Below are 22,523 nucleotides of genomic sequence, written 5' to 3' on the forward strand. Positions count from 1 at the left end.
AGTGTTACCACGTTTCTTTTTTATTTCTACAGCTAGTTTGCTGATCTGATTAATCTTTTCCACTCTTTGAAAGTCTGCTGTTGTTCTGTAACTGTTCTGTCTCTTTGTGCACCCTCGCCTCACCCTGTCAGTTCAACCACTTCAGTCACTTCAAAATGACCATCCCTCAGTTCTATAGGTCTTCCTGTCTGTCACTCCCTGTGAGTACACCCTCCCCTCTTTGACACGTCCAGGCTAACCAGACTTGCGACCTCTACATCACTCATCTAACTACCATTGAATGCTCTTGCTTCCACAGAAGCATGTGTGTGTTCATCTCAGGATCCCTACAAGATCATAAACACACCAGTAACAGCAGCAGATTCTGCTGAATGTCATTTTCTCTCACTGTGTGTTGTGAAGGGAAAGAGCTCTGCATTGTTTTGCTGTAGTGGGAATTGCTTTTATCCCTCTGGTCATGTTGTTTGGCTTTATATCATGGCATGGTGTGTTTTTGACCTACAGCAATTTTCAAATGTCTGGGTAAGATTTTGAGGTAGCATGATGCTGGATTTGGGAAGGACAAGCATGTTTGCCAGTGTCAGTAAAGTAACTTGATTCAGTTCCAGAGAATCAGAGTTCGTACAGATAATAACAAATCTTTTTTATATTTACATTTGCAGCATTTAGCGGATACATTTATCAGTCCACATACAATCCAAGCAATAACAGGTAAAGGGCCTTGCTCAGGTTCTCAACCATTGCAACCTGGCTGTTCATTAAACCAAAGGCCTTCTAATTACTAGTCCTGCACCTCAACTGCTGGGCTAACACAATCCAAAACAACACACACACAAAATAATAACAAAGTCCTTAAAAGCTGTAGTTGTTTTTATGTTTGCATTGTATATTTGACTGATTATAGACCTCTTGAAGACTGATATACTGAAATACCATCCAAAGGACTATGTGTGGCACAATGGGTGGCAGTAAGTCACTCTGAAGACAAAACAATGAAATGAAAAGAAAGATTCTAACATTAGGCAATAAAAAGTAGCAGCACAGACGTGTCAGTGTACATGCTGGAAAACAGAAGTGTTTCACGGCTTTGTATTATGTTGGACATGAGATTATGAGAAGAATCAATTCATTAGAAAAAAAACAATCTGGTTTGAAAAGGTTAAATGTAAAAGAGGAAACGGCTGCTCAGGTGGCGCAGCGGTAAAAACACAAGCTGGAACCAGAGCTGGGATCTTGAATACATCGTATCGAATTTCAGATCTGTGTGCCGGCTAGGCTGAGCGGCCACATGAACAACGATTGGCCTGTTCAGATATGGGTGGGATTAAGCCGGATGGGGACTCTCTCTCATAACTAATGCAATTACGACCTCTGCTGGTTGATTGATGGCACCTGCATAGAGATGAGAAAAGAGTGCTCTCAGGATGTGTCTCTCCGTACACAGTGCTAAGCTGCACTGCACTCGTCAAAGCGTAGGTGATAAGATGCATACGGCATGCTGCCCACGTGTCGGAGGGGGCATGGGTTAGCTTCGTTCTCCTCAATCAGAGCGGGGATCAGCATTGGTGGAGAGGAAGCATGATGCAATCAGACAACTGGACACGCCAAAAAAAGGGAGGAAAAGGGGAGAAAATGCATAAAGAAAATATAAAAAATGTAAAAGAGGAAGAGGACAGTCAGCAACAAGATGAAATTAGAGGAATAATGAATAAGCCATTAACAGCACCTAATAATAATAATAATCTTTACCCAATATTTTTTTAGATGCAAAAGATCTCATCAAGACATTTCTTTAATATCGATTAGGTTAGATCAGCAAAGCTGAAGCACTCGGGTGATGCAGCAATCAATTATACTAGCCAACTACCGCTGGGATCCAAGGTTTGAATACTCAGCTGTGCTATCGGCCAGTCAGGCGTCTACATACAGACATGATTTGCTATGCCTGAGGGGGTTGAGCGACCAAGGCCCCGCAATAGATTGGCTTCCTGTTTGAGGTGTATTACTGCATTGCACCTAGTGATTCCGGGGATATGACACATGAAAAAGCTTTCTAATGTAGATGTTAATGATGTATAAATTTAAAGTGGTGCAACAGAAAATATCTGCCCAATCATCTGGAAATTTTGCAGTTGCTCTTTAGAGCAGGGGTGTCAAACTCATTTTCACCGAGGGCCACATCAGCATTGTGGTGGCCCTCAAAGGGCCGATTGTAACGTATCCTGCTTTGAATGCAGTCTGCTGTTTTTCTTGGAGGCTGAATTCTGTGTTTGGTGTCAAAATGTCAAATTTATACAGTATATTTATAATGCATATCTGCATTAATATTGTCCTCTTTTACCACAGACACGCCTCATAACACAAGAAACTTGTTTTCATTTTCATTAAAGTTTATGTAGGATTGTACAGTGTATTTTAAGACAATTGTTCTGCCCTTGCTAGAAGTTTTCCCCTTTTCTCAGCTAGACAGACCCCTCCAGAATACAGTTATGACAGTTTTATTTGCTTCCCAACCGTACACTGTGTGCATCAGAATAAAGTCAAACTACAAAATACAACCAATAAAAACAATAAAAACTTAATACAGTACAAGCACACAGCTGTAGTTACAGTAAGTGTTACATCTGGTACAATATGAGATTCAACCAAACGTAAAATAGCGCTAACAAGTTAGCATTTTTGTAACGATACTAATTCCTATAGTAACGGTAACAACTGTATTTAATTACGGAATTACGGTAAATTTGTAACTGAAACGCTGTAATATACTCGCTACACATTTACAAACAACTGAGAATGTAAACGCCACTACTTACAGACGATGCTTCTGTATTATATTGCAAGATAATTATTATTTATTTATTATTATTGTTTACGTTACTGACTACGCTACCCCGCGTTCTTTTGCCGTAAAAGTCACATGGCTTCTTAGCGAAGGTCAAAGTTATGCCAAGTTCACACTACACGACTTTCTGATTTGTCGGGTCGCTGTACAGTTCACACTACACGACCGAACCTTTTGCACTCGGTCGTTGTATATTTCACACTACACGACTGATCGGTGATCACCAACTGGAATCGCAGGCGAGCTTCTCTGCTCTCACAAATATCGTTTTGTTACAAAAACACACGCAAGATGTGACGTAAGATTTAATGATACCACGTCCTAAAATGCACAAGTAGCGAGCGATCAAAGTTTGTGCACGTAAAAACAAAGAGAAAAAATTAATGAATCTTAGTGGATTTGGCTTGGGTTGTTGTGTAGTGAGTTGGAGGTTAATAAATATTTTTGCAATGCAACGTTGGTGTTTTGTAGAGAACGATAAGGTCAGAAATACTGTAAAACTTGTGTGTAACACCTGTGTATTATGATATAAACTATATTAAGCCCATGTACAGCTTTTTACACTCCTCCCCTGCATTTCTTCTCACGCTGTATCTTGAGTTCTCATTGGCTGTTCGACATAGCACTCATTGCCAGTCAGGAAACACCCATTCAGATATCTGACATGCTAGATATCTCGATCCGGTCGCCGAGCGCTCGGCGAGCCGCTCGGATCGAGTTGTTGGTTAGTTCACACTTAGTGATTAAGAGCCGAGTTTTGATCGCCGAGTGAACGCCGAGTTGCTCCCGAGCCGGCAAATCTAGCACCGACCAGTCGCCGAGCGAAAATCAGGGCCAAAATCGTGTAGTGTGAACTAGGCATTAGTTGCCATGACTACGATGTCACCGGTTGCCGCTTAAAGGCGCAGGTGTCCCATTAAATTATAAGTGCGTCTCTGTAACGACTCGAACCATCATCAACAATCGTACGTCGTTTAAGCTCTCGCGGGCCACATAAAATGACGTGGCGGGCCGGATTTGGCCCGCGGGCCTTAAGTTTGACACCCCTGCTTTAGAGATACCTCAGCGAGCAAGTTAAAGGGAGTCTAATATTTTTCTGAGGTTAAAAAGTCATGACTGTCTACATAGAAAGTGTTAAAGCTGAATTGTACATCAGTAAAGCTGTACGAATTCTGAAAGACTAAGGAATGTTAGTTTAGTGTAACTGCTTGAAGTTTTAACTGAATCATCATAACAGCATCCTTTGTGTTTCCATTAACAAATGATTTCCTACAGTGTTTATTTCATATGCTTTCATATTGACTTGTCTGAACAATCCTTTAATGTGTGGGGTTTTGTGTGTGTGTGTGTGTGTGTGTGTGTGTTTGTGATTAGGGACATGATCAGAGCTCCACACTCTCTCAGCACACAGCAGATCTGACCCTGCCCAAGCACAGCCCGCTACACAGAGATCTGCTCAGATATGCCAAACTAATGGAGTGGCTGAAGAATACACAGAGAGAGAAATACGAGGGCCTGTCCAGAGTAAGTGTTCATCATCATCATTATACTCATCATCACCAACAGACTATGGAATATTCCTAGAATAATTATTATTGCACCTTTACTCAAATTTAAATTACACAATATGATATGAAAATTCCTGACATAATGGTAAGAATGTGAATGAGACGCTAGATGGCGCCCAGGCGACCGGTAGCAGAGCTGAGATTCAAACCGAGGTGTTCAGAATCTCGGCGCTGGTGTGCTAGTGGAATATCCCGCTGTGCCATCTGGGTGCCCTTTCAAACTTTTAAAGATGTTATCAAGGACCGAGTTCAAAATCTCCTCTCTGTAAAAGCCTCTGTGATTGGACTGCATGAAACAGAGGAGAGTTTTTTCCTCTTTTTAATTTGTATATGGTCCATAATAAAATGCATTTAGGTCTGGACCTGGACTGGAGTCTGTCTATTGAGCATCCCTGACCAATGTTATCTAAGTCAAAGTAATTACTCCCTTAACAGTTGAATTGTTTTCCATTTAGACCATTTCTAAAGGGCATTTAAGTCTGAACTGCTCATTTAGGGTCCTGCCCCAGTGCAGGGTTCAAGTCAGAACTTTGACTACTCCAGAACCTTAATTTAGTTTCTTATGAACCTTTAAACTGTGGGCTTCTTGTGTTTTGGACCACTGTCTCGTTAATAACCCAATTGCATTTAGATCTGCATTTGAGCTTTAGATCACTGACTGATCACATACATTACTTTTCAATATTTTTTGCTAGAAAGCAGAATTCATAATTTGATAAATAATGGCAAGTGGCCCAGACCCTAAAGCAGCAAAGCATTCCCAAACAGTACAACACTGCCAGTCCACTTTCTGCATGTTTTAGGAAAGAGCACTAGAGTACTTTGAGAAAACCCACATGGATACAGGTGTGGAAAAACTTCTCACAGACAGTGAGAGCTGGTGGGGTTAGAACCCATGTTGCTTTGTGAACCTTAAAACATTGTCAACAAAGTTATGCACCTAAACGATATGGCCAAAAGTATGTCGACACTTGACCATGGGCTTGTTTGGCAACCCTTTCTGAAACTATGGGCATTTAAAGTTGAGCATTTAGAGTTGGCCACATTTTTGTGGCCTCTACTTATCTTGAAAGGCTCTCCACAAGATTAAGGAGTTGTGCCCATGCAGTCCATAGGGCATTTGTGAGGTCAGGCAGTTATGGTGGATGGGAAGACCTACCTCGGCCTGCTCTTTTTTCCACACCACACCAGTTTTATGGACCTTGCATTTTTTTTCCACAGGGACACAGTCAAGCTGGAACAGGAAAGGGTCTTTAACTGTTGCCACTTATTTTATATAATTAATTGTATACACATTAGCAATAAGCCATCATTGGTTATCAGCTTCATAAAACACTGAACAATCCTTTATTGGATATTATACAACAGTTAGTTCTGATCTTACAATCTGATTGGTTGAGAAGCGTTCTAACCGTGCTGATATTCGTGATAACAGCACGGCCTTTTCACACCACAACTGTATTACTCCGCTGACGCGTTGCCAGTAACGACAAGCTTCATGCACTCAGGCGACACATACTTTTCCCCGATCGCGTTTTAAATCCGTTATCTGATATACAATCTAGCGCACTGTGTAGGGAACATAAATCAATTGTCTAATATACTGTCTAGTACACTATGTAGGGAACATATATCCGTGATCTGATACACAATCTAGTGCACTATGTAGGGAACATTAATGTGTTTGTAACGCGAACAGTTCGCTTAATAGCCCTGTTAACAGCTCCTAGAAGTTCTGTTCTCACCCATATCCTTTGGTGTGTGTGAGAGGTTTTTTATTTCTTTTTTTCCCTTCGGAGGTTCTTGCCTTTTTCTTCTTCTTGTTCTTACCTCCCTGAAATGAGTTTTTGCAACTTGGGATGTCTGCTTTGTAGTGTTAAACTTTATATTCGTTGTGGAACTACTTTTTGGCGGAAGGTATTGTCAATATTAAAGCATATTTATTATGAAATTCAGGGCTTCTTTGATTTTTTTTTTTTTCTTTATTTTGTAAAAACTGTTGTATAAAAGCAATAGAACACTTGAGGTCATGTGTTATCGCGAATAACATCACGGCTGTGATTTGGTCGCAGGCACGAGCCGAAGCCATGTTCTATTGCTTAAACGTCACACCAAAAAGAATGTTGTCTTCTTGCTCTGTTTTTTTCTCTCTTTAGACCTATGTGGACTACATGACTAGACTGTACGAGAGAGAAATCAAAGACTTTTTTGAAGTTGCAAAAATTAAAATGGCAGGAACCACCAAGGATGGGAAGGGAAAGTTTGGTAAGATTTGTTTAGTTTATTTCTCATTAAACTTGTGTTTTCTGTGTGTGAAGGAGTGCGAGAGCTTGCTGGAAGAAATTTACTTTTCTTGCAGCATTGTTGAGTCTATGAAAATTGGACAGTTCTACCAGTATGAACTGAAAGTTAAATGACTAGATGCAGTGTGCACTGAATGCATGTCTACGTATGATCTACCTGTATATTCCATAGTCTTCATATAAGTAAAAGCTACCAGAGGTAATATAAATAAATATGTATTTGACAGAGAGAATTTGATCTTATGAAATGCTTTTTGAACTGATGATTGAGTAACATTGAACTACCAGATTGCTTACCATTGTAAATGCTGCTGTAAAAGCTGCAAGCCAGTGCAGTTCTGGCTTTTATTATAGTATAAAGTGCTTGTGAATAACTATACTAATCCAGCTATTTCAAACTGCAAAACCAAAAATGCACCACCAGAGATGCACCACCAGGGCTACTAACCAGGCGTTGAAGACCCCATCAACTTTTTCCCACCCGGCAGACATTGCAGGCATTGCCAATTATGCATGCTAGGGGGCGCCTAGCTGACCAGTAGCAGTGCTGAGTTCTGAGCTTGGGGAGTTCAGAATCCCAGCGCTGACTGCCCGCTCAGGTGGTGCAGCGGTAAAACACGCTAGCACACCAGAGCTGAAATTTCAAGCTCGTCGGTTCAAAACTCAGTTCTGCCATCCGGCGTTTGGCTTGTTGGCTTGTTGTTCATACAGGGTGGGAAGCCGGATAGGGACCTCATAACTGATGCAATTACAACCTCTGCTGGCTGATTGATGGCGCCTGCACAGAGTCTAGGGATAATGTGGACAGGGATTGTGTGGCCCTCCGTACACAAAGCTGATCCTCATATGAACTCACCTTGTGCAGGTGAAAAGATGCAGTCGGCTACTGCACACAAGTCGAATGTCAGTCTCGCTCTCCTCAATCAGCAGTGGGGATCAGCATCAGTAGAGAGGAAGCGTAATGCAATTGTGTAACTGGATACGACTAGATTGGGAGGAAAATTGGGAAAAATGTGAAATAAAACAGAATCCCAGCACTGGTGTGCTAGCGGAGTATTGCTTTGCGCCACCTGGGTGCCCCCAAGCTGCAACTTTATAAGGTTCTCGCTTTCTAAAAATGCTTAGTTTAACTTGCTAATCTAGTTCAGTGACGGTGTTTGCAGTGCATTTTTATTGTAAAATACTATAGGTATGTGGTGTTTTGATATATCTAGTTATCTAGTTGCCGCTTGGCTTGGGTAGCAGCTTTCAATTCTTTATTTAAGGGTGTTTAAGTAAAAAAAAAAAAAACAACAAGAAAATGTACTTCTTAGTCTTTGACAAAATGTGAATAGCAATATTGTGGGGGGTACTGGAGATTTTTTTTTGTTACTAGTTATTAGGCTTGCAAGGCAGACTCAGCCTTTGCAGTACATGTCATTGTGTGACCTTTGACCACATGTCTAACCCCTAACCCGAGTCTCACTGCATGTCATGAGCCTAACATGTCTCTGTCTCTGCCTGCCTTTCTAACTGGCCTGCAGCCACGCTTCCTCGGAAAGAGAGCGCTCTCAAACAGGAAACAGAAAGTAAGTACTGAGCAGCACCTACTCTTCAATGCTTCATTCGTTCTACAGAAAACTACAAAATATCATGTTGTCTTATTTGTGCACTTCCCTTACTAGTTCTTAAAGCACAAACAAAAGGTTTAAAGCAGCTTATGCTTATATTACATGTTACTTACACGTCTTTCATTTGATATTTCTGTGCAGAGTCTTACACTAACCACAAGAATGACTAAATACAAGCTTCATGTAATGTAATGCACTTCAGATTGTTTTCTGTATAACCGTAAATAGTGTTAAACTGGGATCCAGTACAAATAAAATACACACAGAAATATCCAAATCTTACATCTATTCTTAAATGTTCATTTACAAACGGGAGTGGTATTAAAGTCTGTGGAGACGTCCTGGAAAATAGTGCAATAATAGTTATTTATTTAATAACATTAAAAGGGCCGCTCAGGTGGCGAAGCAGTAAAAACACATGCTGGAACATCAGAGCTGGGATCTTGAATACATCGCATCGAGTCTCAGCTCTGCCTGCCGGCTGGGCTGAGCAGCCACATGAACAACAATTGGCCTGTTGTTCAGATAGGGGTGCGTTATTAAGCCGGATAGGGACTCGCTCATGACTGATGCAATTACGACCTCTGGTGGCTGATTGATGGCGCCTACACAGAGACGGGAAAAAGAGTGCTGTCAGGGTGTGTCTCTCCATACACAGGGCTGATCCGCACTGCACTCGTCAAAGTGTAGGTGACAAAATCCATACAGCTGCTGCCCATGTGTCGGAGGGGTTGTGGGTTAGCTTGGTTCTCCTCAATCAGAGTCGGGGTCGGCATTAGTGGAGAGGAACCATGACGCAATCGGGCAATTGGACGTGCTAAAAGGGAGAAAAAGGGAAGAAAATGCATAAACAAAATTAAAAAAAATAGCATTTAAACACACTGGAATGTTATCTGTGCTCTTAATAAGTTTTCTAACCAGTATAATTGTGTAATATGACAACTGTATGTGTGCAAGTGGAAAATGTTGCAGCTAGTAATAAATAATGTGTCCAAGATTTAAATAGAATTTGCTTAAAGATTTATAAATAATATATTTAAAATTGAAGCTCTATTTTCTGGTTTGTTGCATTGCAAAAGAATCTCTATTGAGAATGTTTAAATTTGAAGTTTTTAAAAAGAAAAATGTAGCTTTAGAACATTTTTATAATCTTATTGTGGTGAACAGTAAGCATCAGCACATTTTGGTCTAGATATAATCAGCAAATGTATTTCTAATCTGACCCATCTTTGTTGTGATTTAATGACATATACAGGTCCTTCTCAAAAAATTAGCATATTGTGATAAAGTTCATTATTTTCCATAATGTAATGATAAAAATTAAACTTTCATATATTTTAGATTCATTGCACACCAACTGAAATATTTCAGGTCTTTTATTGTTTTAATACTGATGATTTTGGCATACAGCTCATGAAAACCCAAAATTCCTATCTCAAAAAATTAGCATATCATGAAAAGGTTCTCTAAACGAGCTATTAACCTAATCATCTGAATCAACGAATTAACTCTAAACACCTGCAAAAGATTCCTGAGGCTTTTAAAAACTCCCAGCCTGGTTCATTACTCAAAACTGCAATCATGGGTAAGACTGCCGACCTGACTGCTGTCCAGAAGGCCATCATTGACACCCTCAAGCAAGAGGGTAAGACACAGAAAGAAATTTCTGAACGAATAGGCTGTTCCCAATAGTGCTGTATCAAGGCACCTCAGTGGGAAGTCTGTGGGAAGGAAAAAGTGTGGCAGAAAACGCTGCACAACGAGAAGAGGTGACCGGACCCTGAGGAAGATTGTGGAGAAGGGCCGATTCCAGACCTTGGGGGACCTGCGGAAGCAGTGGACTGAGTCTGGAGTAGAAACATCCAGAGCCACCGTGCACAGGCGTGTGCAGGAAATGGGCTACAGGTGCCGCATTCCCCAGGTCAAGCCACTTTTGAACCAGAAACAGCGGCAGAAGCGCCTGACCTGGGCTACAGAGAAGCAGCACTGGACTGTTGCTCAGTGGTCCAAAGTACTGTTTTCGGAAATCAAGGTGCCAGAGTCTGGAGGAAGACTGGGGAGAAGGAAATGCCAAAATGCCTGAAGTCCAGTGTCAAGTACCCACAGTCAGTGATGGTCTGGGGTGCCATGTCAGCTGCTGGTGTTGGTCCACTGTGTTTTATCAAGGGCAGGGTCAATGCAGCTAGCTATCAGGAGATTTTGGAGCACTTCATTCTTCCATCTGCTGAAAAGCTTTATGGAGATGAAGATTTCATTTTTCAGCACGACCTGGCACCTGCTCACAGTGCCAAAACCACTGGTGAATGGTTTACTGACCATGGTATTACTGTGCTCAATTGGCCTGCCAACTCTCCTGACCTGAACCCCATAGAGAATCTGTGGGATATTGTGAAGAGAAAGTTGAGAGACACAAGACCCAACACTCTGGATGAGCTTAAGGCCGCTATCGAAGCATCCTGGGCCTCCATAACACCTCAGCAGTGCCACAGGCTGATTGCCTCCATGCCACGCCGCATTGAAGCAGTCATTTCTGCAAAAGGATTCCCGACCAAGTATTGAGTGCATAACTGAACATAATTATTTGAAGGTTGACTTTTTTTGTATTAAAAACACTTTTCTTTTATTGGTTGGATGAAATATGCTAATTTTTTGAGATAGGAATTTTGGGTTTTCATGAGCTGTATGCCAAAATCATCCGTATTAAAACAATAAAAGACCTGAAATATTTAAGTTGGTGTGCAATGAATCTAAAATATATGAAAGTTTAATTTTTATCATTACATTATGGAAAATAATGAACTTTATCACAATATGCTAATTTTTTGAGAAGGACCTGTATAACACAAGGTGCTAAGTGCACTCGTGCTGTGATCACATTCTGCTGCTACATGAACAAAATCAGCTGATTGGAAATGTTTCAAGTTAAAAATAACTGCTGTAACACTATTATGCTTTAAAATGTGTTAAATAATGCTAAAGGACAAGTTGCCACTTTCTGATTTAGCACTTTGTTTGATTTAGTGTTATTTAAATAGCCAGTATGGACTATGTGAATATGAATATGTAGCCCATGGGAAAAGGACATTGAAAATGAAGAAATCTAGGGCGCTTAGATGGCACTGTGGTCTAGCCCACCACTGCTGAGATCACAAGTTTGAATCTCAGCTGTGCTATCGGCCGGCCGGGCACCTGCACAGATATGATTGGCTAATGTCTGAGGGAGGGAGGTCTAAAATATAGCATGTACAGTGTATCACAAAAGTGAGTACACCCCTCACATTTCTGCAGATATTTAAGTATATCTTTTCATGGGACAACACTGACAAAATGACACTTTGACACAATGAAAAGTAGTCTGTGTGCAGCTTATATAACAGTGTAACTTTATTCTTCCCTCAAAATAACTCAATATACAGCCATTAATGTCTAAACCACCGGCAACAAAAGTGAGTACACCCCTTAGTGAAAGTTCCTGAAGTGTCAATATTTTGTGTGGCCACCATTATTTCCCAGAACTGCCTTAACTCTCCTGGGCATGGAGTTTACCAGAGCTTCACAGGTTGCCACTGGAATGCTTTTCCACTCCTCCATGACGACATCACGGAGCTGGCGGATATTCGAGACTTTGCGCTCCTCCACCTTCCGCTTGAGGATGCCCCAAAGATGTTCTATTGGGTTTAGGTCTGGAGACATGCTTGGCCAGTCCATCACCTTTACCCTCAGCCTCTTCAATAAAGCAGTGGTCGTCTTAGAGGTGTGTTTGGGGTCATTATCATGCTGGAACACTGCCCTGCGACCCAGTTTCCGGAGGGAGGGGATCATGCTCTGCTTCAGTATTTCACAGTACATATTGGAGTTCATGTGTCTTTCAATGAAATGTAACTCCCCAACACCTGCTGCACTCATGCAGCCCCAGACCATGGCATTCCCACCACCATGCTTGACTGTAGGCATGACACACTTATCTTTGTACTCCTCACCTGATTGCCGCCACACATGCTTGAGACCATCTGAACCAAACAAATTAATCTTGGTCTCATCAGACCATAGGACATGGTTCCAGTAATCCATGTCCTTTGTTGACATGTCTTCAGCAAACTGTTTGCGGGCTTTCTTGTGTAGAGACTTCAGAAGAGGCTTCCTTCTGGGGTGACAGCCATGCAGACCAATTTGATGTAGTGTGCGGCGTATGGTCTGAGCACTGACAGGCTGACCCCCCACCTTTTCAATCTCTGCAGCAATGCTGACAGCACTCCTGCGCCTATCTTTCAAAGACAGCAGTTGGATGTGACGCTGAGCACGTGCACTCAGCTTCTTTGGACAACCAACGCGAGGTCTGTTCTGAGTGGACCCTGCTCTTTTAAAACGCTGGATGACCTTGGCCACTGTGCTGCAGCTCAGTTTCAGGGTGTTGGCAATCTTCTTGTAGCCTTGGCCATCTTCATGTAGCGCAACAATTCGTCTTTTAAGATCCTCAGAGAGTTCTTTGCCATGAGGTGCCATGTTGGAACTTTCAGTGACCAGTATGAGAGAGTGTGAGAGCTGTACTACTAAATTGAACACACCTGCTCCCTATGCACACCTGAGACCTAGTAACACTAACAAATCACATGACATTTTGGAGGGAAAATGGCAAGCAGTGCTCAATTTGAACATTTAGGGGTGTAGTCTCTTAGGGGTGTACTCACTTTTGTTGCCGGTGGTTTAGACATTAATGGCTGTATATTGAGTTATTTTGAGGGAAGAATAAATTTACACTGTTATATAAGCTGCACACAGACTACTTTTCATTGTGTCAAAGTGTCATTTTGTCAGTGTTGTCCCATGAAAAGATATACTTAAATATCTGCAGAAATGTGAGGGGTGTACTCACTTTTGTGATACACTGTATGTTATGAAAATACATTTAGGAATACAAATAAAAGCATATAAGTAATATTTTTATCTCTTTCAAAACATAGATGCTGTATAGTCCAGTGTCTGTGAACCTATAACTACACCATAAGTTCAGTGCTTGTGGTGTAGTTATAGGTATTTAATTCTAGGGCAGTTGTAGCCTAGTGGTTAAGGTACTGGACTAGTAATCAGAAGGTTGCCAGTTCAAGCCCCACCACTGCCAGGTTGCCACTGTTGGGTCCTTGAGCAAGGCTCTTAACTCTCAATTGCTTAGACTGAATACTGTAAGTCGCTTTGGATAAAAGCATCTGGTAAATGCTGAAAATGCAAATGATTCCCTCTCTGAATATCCCTCTTCCCTGGCACACTCTCAGGTCTGCACGGGAGCTCAGGAAAACTGACCGGCTCCACATCCAGCCTCAACAAGCTGGCTGTTACCAGTTCCAACAGCCGACGCTCACAGTCGTCCTCTTTGCTCGACATGGGCAACATGTCCGCTTCTGACTTGGATGTGGCTGACAGGACCAAGTTTGACAAGGTAAGATGTAATTACAAGTCAGAACTACTTGGCAAAAAGTCTATGTCAGTGAACTTCCATTTGTGACCACCGTTCCACTTTGCTGATGTTTAATGTGTGCTGCAAAAAACATGTATTAATTTTCTTTTTTTTTATTGGACACATGCTGTTAATTCACTGAGTAATTCACTCAGTATTACTCATCTCTACAGCTATTTGTATTTACTTTGATGTAATCATGTCTGTCAAGCTTTTCCTTCTGCTGTTTCTGTGGACTGACGTGTTTATTTAATTGATCTCCTGTTGATGTAGATCTTCGAGCAGGTCCTCAGTGAGCTGGAGCCTCTGTGTCTTGCTGAGCAGGACTTTATCAGCAAGTTCTTTAAATTGCAGCAGCAGCCAGCATCTACTCAGGTGAACATTCATTCATTCATATGTGTGTGCATAAATGGAATTGAGAAATGTTACAGGTGCTATCAGCTGTCTTTAACTAATAACACTGGTGCATTTATCATTAGGGAGAGAATACAGATGATTTAGATGGAATTACCCACTCCAGACCAGTCAGCGAGCACAGACACTCTATGTCATCAGAGTAAGTGCCTCTTTAATACTAACAAAACATTTTATCTGTCACTTCTCGGCTGGCTTTTGAGCCATTCCACCGACTGGCCCTTAACAGGACTGAGTGAAAAACTTGGCACATGACTAAAACATGTATTTTAAGCACATTATTATACATTTCTTATGGAAAATAAATATTAAAAACATAATGAGATATGGAGTCACCAAACATTGCACGTTAAAATTTTAACTCATTATATTTCATTGTAAAGTGTAGTTAGAGAGTGGGGACATAAAGAAAATGCTTTTCTTTTTTTTTTGTGTTATAAGGAGTTTTTATTAACGTTTTAAATTGTACATCCTAAATTTGCAATTAGATCAACATGCAGGAGACTTTGCTCAATTAAAAAAATGCATTTTAACGTTAATTTATATATACATTTATACCACATCCGCAAACTACCAACACAGCATACAATTACCAAGCTACAGTTCCATATTCTCCGCAGAAGGAGATGCTATGCTCCGCTATGCTCTATTATTAGCCCTAGAATATATCCAAACAAGCAACCTTAAAAAATTCCTTATTTTTACAGACTCAAAATCATGCCTAAAAGCCTTGGAACACCTTGACACAGACCACCTCATTATTTCCGAAATACTGAGAAAAGATAAAGAATTACAAGAACAGGAATATAATGTAGTCTACTGCTGGATCCCAAGCCATATTGGAATCCCAGGAAACGAACGAGCAGATCTGATCGCCAGAACATCCACTGCAGACACGTCACCACACGACCGATTCCCCCCAGAGACGCCTTTCCAAATATCTTCACATTCTTTAAAAACAAATGGCAGAATGAATGGGACAGTAAACCACAAAACAAACTGTACGAAATAGAGCCAAAAGTAGGACAAACCTATACTAGAATGGACAGTCGACTAAACCAAACCATCTTCACAAGATGCCAAATCGGACACTCTTAGCTAACGCTCCAGCATCTCCTCACCAGGGAAGATGCTCCAACCTGCCATCGATGTAAAGAAAGACTAACAATCAAACACATACTGATAGACTGCAAAACACTAAACTCAGAAAGACTGAGGTTTTTTAATGAAAACGAGACATGAAATGTGCTTAAATCTATAGCACCAGGGAAAATAATTAATTTTTTAACATATTTAAATCTAAAACATCTTTTATAATTCGTTTTAAATGACACAAAGTGAAGAAGCAACTTGAGTATCGCTGAATAAATGACCCCAGTGTGTTGGTACGGCGCTAAAACTAATCAAATAAATAAATAAATATACATTTATACATAATTTTCCTCCAGTCTTTGTAGTTTTTTGTTAATTTTATGTTTATTATGTTACTTGCACTGAATGTTGCCAGCTAGTGTATGTAAGTTAATGTGGATATTTTAGTATTTAGTGTGTATTTACAACTGTAACGGACTATGCACCTAAGAGTTTTACTCACCTTTCACACCTGTGTTAATGTGATGTGACAATAAAACTGATTAGATTGATTTGCTATGATGTCCTTGGGATGGAAATGGCACTGATTCGGCGGAATGGCCCTTTTACTCTCGTTTCTTCTCTGTTGAGCAGGAAGGACATGGTGCGGCAGATGATGAATAAGATCTTCCACTGCATTGAGATGGAGCTGAACAGTCTGATTGCTCTGGGTGATAAGATCGACAGCTTTCACTCGCTCTACATGCTGGTGAAGATGAGCCATCACGTGTGGACGGCTGAGAATGTAGATCCTGCCTCGTTCCTCAGTACCACACTGGGCAACGTGCTGGTCACGGTCAAGAGGAACTTCGACAAATGCATTGTGAGTCAAGTCACAAATACCTGACCATGAGCTTGTTGGACTTCCCATTCCAAAACGATGTGCCGAGATAAGACGTGCCTTCCCTTTGTGATTACAACAGCCTCCATTCTTTCTGCAAGATTTAAGAATGTGGCTGTGGGGATTTGTTAACGAAAATTGCTTCGTTAACCTTGTTTGTTTTGAGAATATGTTTGTGTTTGTATTAGTAGCAGTTAGATGTGGTAGAAGTTAAAAGTTGTGGTAGTAGTAATTAACTGTAGTAGAAGCAGTTAGTAGTAGTCAGTAGTTGAAGTGGTAGTTAACTGTGATAGTAGCAGTTAGTAGTAGTAACAATTAGTTGTAGTAGTAGTTGTTGTAGTTTTAGTTAATTGTGATAGTAGCAGTTAGTTACAATAGATATTTGTAGTAGTAGTTAACTGGTAGCAACGGTTAGCTGTGGTACTTAATGTTTTATAGTAGTAGTTAACTGGTAGCAGCAGTTAGTTGTAGTAGTTAATGTTTAATAGTAGTAAACTGGTAGCGGCAGTGATAGTAGTACTTAATTGTAGTAGTAGCAGTTAGTAGCAGTCAGTAGTTGTAGTAGTAGTTTACTGTGGTAGTTGTAGTAGTAGTTGATTGTAGTAGTAGTAGTTAGTTGTAGCAGTAGTAGTTAACTGTGGTAGCAGCAGTTGTTGTAGTAGTAGTTAATTGTAGTAGTAGCAGTTAGTAGTAAGTAGTTGTAGTAGTAGTTAGTTGTAGCCGTAGTAGTTAACTGTGGTAGCAGCAGTTCTTGTTGTAGTAGTTAATTGTAGTAGTCAGTAGTTGTAGTACTCGTTTACTGTGCTAGTAGCAGTTAGTTGTAGTAGTTTACTGTGGTAGTAGTAGTTAGTTGTAGTAGTATTTATACTAGTAGGTAATTGTAGTAGTAGCAGCAGTTAGTTGTAGTCAGTAGTTGTAGTAGTATTTTACTGTGGTAGTAGCAGGTAGTTGTAGTTTACTGTGGTAGTAGTAGTTAGTTGTAGTAGTAGTTATACTAGTAGTTAATTGTAGTAGTAGCAGTTAGTTGTAGTCAGTAGTTGTAGTAGTAGTTTACTGTGGTAGTAGCAGGTAGTAGTAGTAGTAGTAGATAATTGTAGTAGCAGTTAGTTTTGGTAGTAGTATTCCAGTTATTAAAAAGCTCACTAGTGATGTTTGCATGTTGTGTTCTCAGTCTGGACAGATCAGGCAGATGGGGGAGGTGAAGATCTCGAAGAAAAGTAAAGTGGGAATACTGCCCTTTGTTACGGTCTTTGAGGAATTTGCAGAACTGGCTGAGACGATTTTCCGTAACGCAGAACGAAGAGGTGACCTGGACAAGGCGTACGTCAAACTAATCAGAGCTGTCTTTACGAACGGTAAGTCTCCTGGTCAAATCTGATATATGATAAGAGTTTTTCTGGACAAACTGATCGACTGTTTTATTCATTTTTAAATAGGTTGAGATGTGATTTTTATTTTTTGTACACACTTTTCTGCTGCACAGTTTGTAAGCTACAAGTCTAATATACATTATTATTATAAGTCTAAGTAACATTATTGTGTATGTGTCTGTGTGGAAACAGTGGAAAAGGTGGCCAATGAGAGTCAGAAGACTCCTCGTGATGTGGTGATGATGGAGAACTTCCACCACATCTTCTCCACTCTGTCTCGCCTCAAGATCTCCTGCCTGGAGTCGGAGAGAAAGGAGGCCAAGCACAAATACACGGATCATCTTCAGTCCTACGTTATTAACTCACTGGGTCAGCCACTGGAAAAACTTAATGTAAGCTTTAGAGGAATTTTCCAGAACACTAGATTGACTTAGTTGAGAACTGGTATTTATCAAGATTATCATTCGTATAATGAATTTTAATCAGCGGTCTATATTGACCAAATACTTTGTCCACATTTAGAGTTACCCCTTTCAAACAGAACTGCACAAAGGTAACAAATGCATTGTTAATGTGTGTGCTGCAGCACTTTTTCGAGGGAGTGGAGGCACGTGTGGCTCAGGGTGTGAGGGAGGAAGAGGTGAGCTACCAGCTGGCCTTTAACAAACAGGAGCTGAGAAAGGTGATTAAAGAATACCCAGGTAAAGAGGTAAAGAAGGGCCTGGACAACCTGTACAAGAAAGTGGACAAGCACCTGTGTGAGGAAGAGAGTCTTCTACAAGTAAGAAACTACACTACACACACAAGCCAAAGTCTGTGCTGTCTAAAAAGCAGAGAAAATTCCCTCGCATTATTAAATAATATGATATGGATCATGACCATAAACAGAATACACATTAAGACAGAGATGGAGTTGCATGTAAGTCGCACACACAGCGACTTCAGACTCGACTCGGACTTGTTTTAAATGACTGGGATTCGTCTCATGACTCGCAAAAAAATTACTCATAAACAAACGAGTCCCTAGCGTCAGCATGTGTTAACATTAGTTACGTGTGACAATTTTTTAATATATACAGTGCCTTGCAAAAGTATTCAGCCCCCTTGAACTTTTCAACCTTTTGCCACATTTCAGGCTTCAAACATAACTATATGAAATTTTAATTTTTTGTGAAGAATCAACAACAAGTGGGACACAATCATGAAGTGGAACGAAATTTATTGGATATTTTAAACTTTTTTTAGAAATAAAAAACTAAAAAGTGGGGCGTGCAATATTATTCAGCCCCTTTACTTTCAGTGCAGCAAACTCACTCCAGAAGTTCAGTGAGGATCTCTGAATGATCCAATGTTGACCTAAATGACTGATGGTGATAAATAGAATCCACCTGTGTGTAATCAAATCTCCGTATAAATGCACCTGCTCTGTGACAGTCTCAGAGTTCTGTTTAAAGCGCAGAGAGCATCACGAAGACCAAGGAACACACCAGGCAGGTCCGAGATACTGTTGTGGAGAAGTTTAAAGCCGGATTTGGATACAAAAAGATTTCCCAAGCTTTAAACATCTCAAGGAGCACTGTGCAAGCGATCATATTGAAATGGAATGAGTATCAGACCACTGCAAATCTACCAAGACCCGGCCGTCCCTCTAAACTTTCAGCTCAAACAAGGAGAAGACTGATCAGAGATGCAGCCAAGAGGCCCATGATCACTCTGAATGAACTGCAGAGATCTACAGCTGATGTGGGAGACTCTGTCCATAGGACACAATCAGTCGTACACTGCACAAATCTGGCCTTTATGGAAGAGTGGCAAGAAGAAAGCCATTTCTCAAAGATATCTATAAAAAGTCACCTGGGAGACACACCAAACATGTGGAAGAAGGTGCTCTGGTCAGATGAAACCAAAATCGAACTTTTTGGCCACAATGCAAAACGTTATGTTTGGCGTAAAAGCAACACAGCTCATCACCCTGAACACACCATCCCCACTGTCAAACATGGTGGTGGCAGCATCATGGTTTGGGCCTGCTTTTCTTCAGCAGGGACAGGGAAGATGGTTAAATTGATGGGAAGATGGATGGAGCCAAATACAGGACCATTCTGGAAGAAAACCTGTTGCAGTCTGCAAAAGACCTGAGACTGGGACGGAGATTTATCTTCCAACAAGACAATGATCCAAAACATAAAGCAAAATCTACAATGGAATGGTTCACAAAGAAACGTATCCAGGTGTTAGAATGGCCAAGTCAAAGTCCAGACCTGAATCCCATCGAGAATCTGTGGAAAGAGCTGAAAACTGCTGTTCACAATCGCTCTCCATCCAACCTCACTGAGCTCGAGCTGTTTTGCAAGGAAGAATGGGCAAAAATTTCTGTCTCTCGATGTGCAAAACTGATAGAGACATACCCCAAGCGACTTGCAGCTGTAATCGCAGCAAAAGGTGGCGCTACAAAGTATTAACGCAAGGGGGCTGAATAATATTGCACGCCCCACTTTTCAGTTTTTTATTTCTAAAAAAAGTTTAAAATATCCAATAAATTTCGTTCCACTTCACGATTGTGTCCCACTTGTTGTTGATTCTTCACAAAAAATTACAATTTCATATCGTTATGTTTGAAGCCTGAAATGTGGCAAAAGGTTGAAAAGTTCAAGGGGGCTGAATACTTTTGCAAGGCACTGTATATCGTCGTCAGCATGTGTTAACATTAGTTACGTGTGACAATTTTTTAATATATATATCGTCGATTTCTCACGGCACACTTATGTGCCGCGGCACAGTGGTTGGGAAACACACAGATGATGTGTTATTGAAACACTTGATTGGCTTTCTAGCGAAATCGTGTTTTACTTCACAACCAGGAAAAGTTTGGAGGTTTTTAATTATAAGCACATTTACAAAATAACGGATTATATTCCTAATGGGACAACACAAGGTTATAAATTGAATAGCATCTGGATGAACATAAGCTAAGGTAAGCAGTGGTTATGATTTTTTTGCTGTGTTTTGGATTTTACCTGCTGTGTCGTGATTTATTGTGCGCTTTTGTTTAGCAATGAAAACAAAACGTATCAGTTTAAGCTTTTAACTGGTACTTTTTTGTTACGGAAATTACATTCATTTGCACAATGACTAGGAAAGTAAAGGCACTAAGTAAAACGGCAAAATACAGTTGCTAATCTGTTGTTTTTTATCTGAACTTACATAGTTATTATTTCTATGCTACATTTCCAATATGTTTTGTGTATATTATATTGACTCGTGACTTGACTCGGACTCTAGCCTAAAGACTCGTGATTTGACTCGGACTCTAGCCTAAAGGCTCGTGATTTGACTCGGACTCTAGCCTAAAGACTCGTGACTTGACTCGGACTCTAGCCTAAAGACTCGTGACTTGACTCGGACTCTAGCCTAAAGACTCGTGACTTGACTCGGACTCTAGCCTAAAGACCCGTGACTTGACTCGGACTCTAGCCTAAAGACTCGTGACTTGACTCGGACTCTAGTCTAAAGACTCGTGACTTGACTAGGACTCTAGCCTAAAGACTTGTGACTTGACTCGGACTCTAGCCTAAAGACTCGTGACTTGACTCAGACTCTAGTCTAAAGACTCGTGACTTGACTCGGACTCTAGTCTAAAGACTCGTGACTTGACTCAGACTCGGTATTTTGTGACTTGTGAACATCTCTGCGTTAAGACTATTTGAACTGAAATTGTAATTGTAATTTTGTCCACTAGGTGGTGTGGCACTCCATGCAGGATGAGTTCATCCGGCAGTATAAGCACTTTGAGGGTCTGATAAACCGCTGTTATCCCGGCTCAGGCATCACCATGGACTTCACCATCCAGGACATTCTGGAGTATTTCTCCAGTATCGCCCAGTCCCACTAAAACCAGCAAACTCGAGATATAGAAAGTTGTGTGTGTGTGTGTGTGTGTGTGTGTGTGTCTGTGTGTCAATTAAAACTAAAGGGAGTGTGTTGTCATGTCTGTTTAGAATGTTAATGCAGTAAATCATATACTGTGTGTACATTTACTAAAATGCTACTTTTGCCAGATCAAACTGCATTATGTAATACTTAAACACTATTGTCAAGCATCAAAATCAATGTATAGATTTGAGACTTCTGCTGCCCTCATGCTTTTTTATGAGTTCCTAATAACTTTCCTCTGGACTGCCATGGTCGAATTCTATGATTTATTGATTTTTAATAAAATAAAAAATACAGCATGCACATAAGTTATAGCATGTAATATTTTATGTTTTATATTTGTTATATTTAGCAAGTAAAGAGAAATTATGTACTAAGATAATTCCAGGGATGTCCAAACTTTTACATAAGACTACAAGAGCTTTGAGTATGTCAGTGTGAAGGATGATTACACCAGTCAAAATTAGGTAATTATTTTCTGTTTATGTAAATTCTTATAGTATGAATCATTAATTCATGGATTCTGACCTGCACCGCTAGCAGTGCACCTACATTTTGACTTTGCAAGTAAAAATTAAAGCATTTGACAGGCATGTGAAGGCAGCATTCATAGAAGCTCTATTTAGAGGTCTTCACTACTGATACATTTCACATGACTAAACATTTGCTAAACCATTCATGCTCAAATATAATACGGATTAATGATGATCACCTTCTTTTTGCACTTGCAATGAATTGCTGATGCCAAATGTAAAATAATTTAAAAAAAAAGGTTTCATACTCGTGTCACAGTTTATTAATGCATTTTGTACATACTGGTCGGCTTTAACTTAATGCATGTGAAACGCCTAGGCTAGCGGCAGGTGTGATTTGAAAGTTTTAGAGTGCACTAGTCATATGCAACTATACACACACTACATTGGGAGGGAATTACCTAGATGACTGCTGGAATGTTTTAAAACCCTCTTAGTGAATAAAAACATGTTGACATTATTTGTATACTTTCACACATACAGCTGAGGTCAAAAAGTTTACATATACAGTACTAATAAGGGA

At 40.4% G+C, this 22,523-nt stretch overlaps 1 protein-coding gene across 4 annotated transcripts in view; it reads left to right on the forward strand.

Moving 5' to 3' along the window:
* Window positions 1–22,463, forward strand: part of exoc1 (exocyst complex component 1) — a 38,345-nt gene extending 15,882 nt beyond the window's left edge. Inside the window, exons 9-20 of one of the 4 annotated variants that reach the window (XM_063002109.1) lie at window positions 132–200; window positions 4,220–4,369; window positions 6,570–6,678; window positions 8,240–8,284; window positions 13,597–13,760; window positions 14,052–14,153; window positions 14,258–14,334; window positions 15,918–16,146; window positions 17,336–17,519; window positions 17,727–17,926; window positions 18,121–18,315; window positions 21,274–22,463. In XM_063002109.1, coding sequence (XP_062858179.1) covers window positions 132–200; window positions 4,220–4,369; window positions 6,570–6,678; window positions 8,240–8,284; window positions 13,597–13,760; window positions 14,052–14,153; window positions 14,258–14,334; window positions 15,918–16,146; window positions 17,336–17,519; window positions 17,727–17,926; window positions 18,121–18,315; window positions 21,274–21,426 — 1,677 coding nt within the window. In that variant the 3' untranslated portion in view covers window positions 21,427–22,463. The remainder of the gene's footprint in view (window positions 1–131; window positions 201–4,219; window positions 4,370–6,569; window positions 6,679–8,239; window positions 8,285–13,596; window positions 13,761–14,051; window positions 14,154–14,257; window positions 14,335–15,917; window positions 16,147–17,335; window positions 17,520–17,726; window positions 17,927–18,120; window positions 18,316–21,273) is intronic. The other 3 variants (XM_063002110.1, XM_063002111.1, XM_063002112.1) reach the window with 3 other exon arrangements.
* The last annotated feature ends 60 nt before the right edge of the window (window positions 22,464–22,523 follow it).

This window comes from Trichomycterus rosablanca, chromosome 9 (genome assembly GCF_030014385.1).
Source record: "Trichomycterus rosablanca isolate fTriRos1 chromosome 9, fTriRos1.hap1, whole genome shotgun sequence".
In the NCBI taxonomy this organism is placed as follows: Eukaryota; Metazoa; Chordata; class Actinopteri; order Siluriformes; family Trichomycteridae; genus Trichomycterus; species Trichomycterus rosablanca.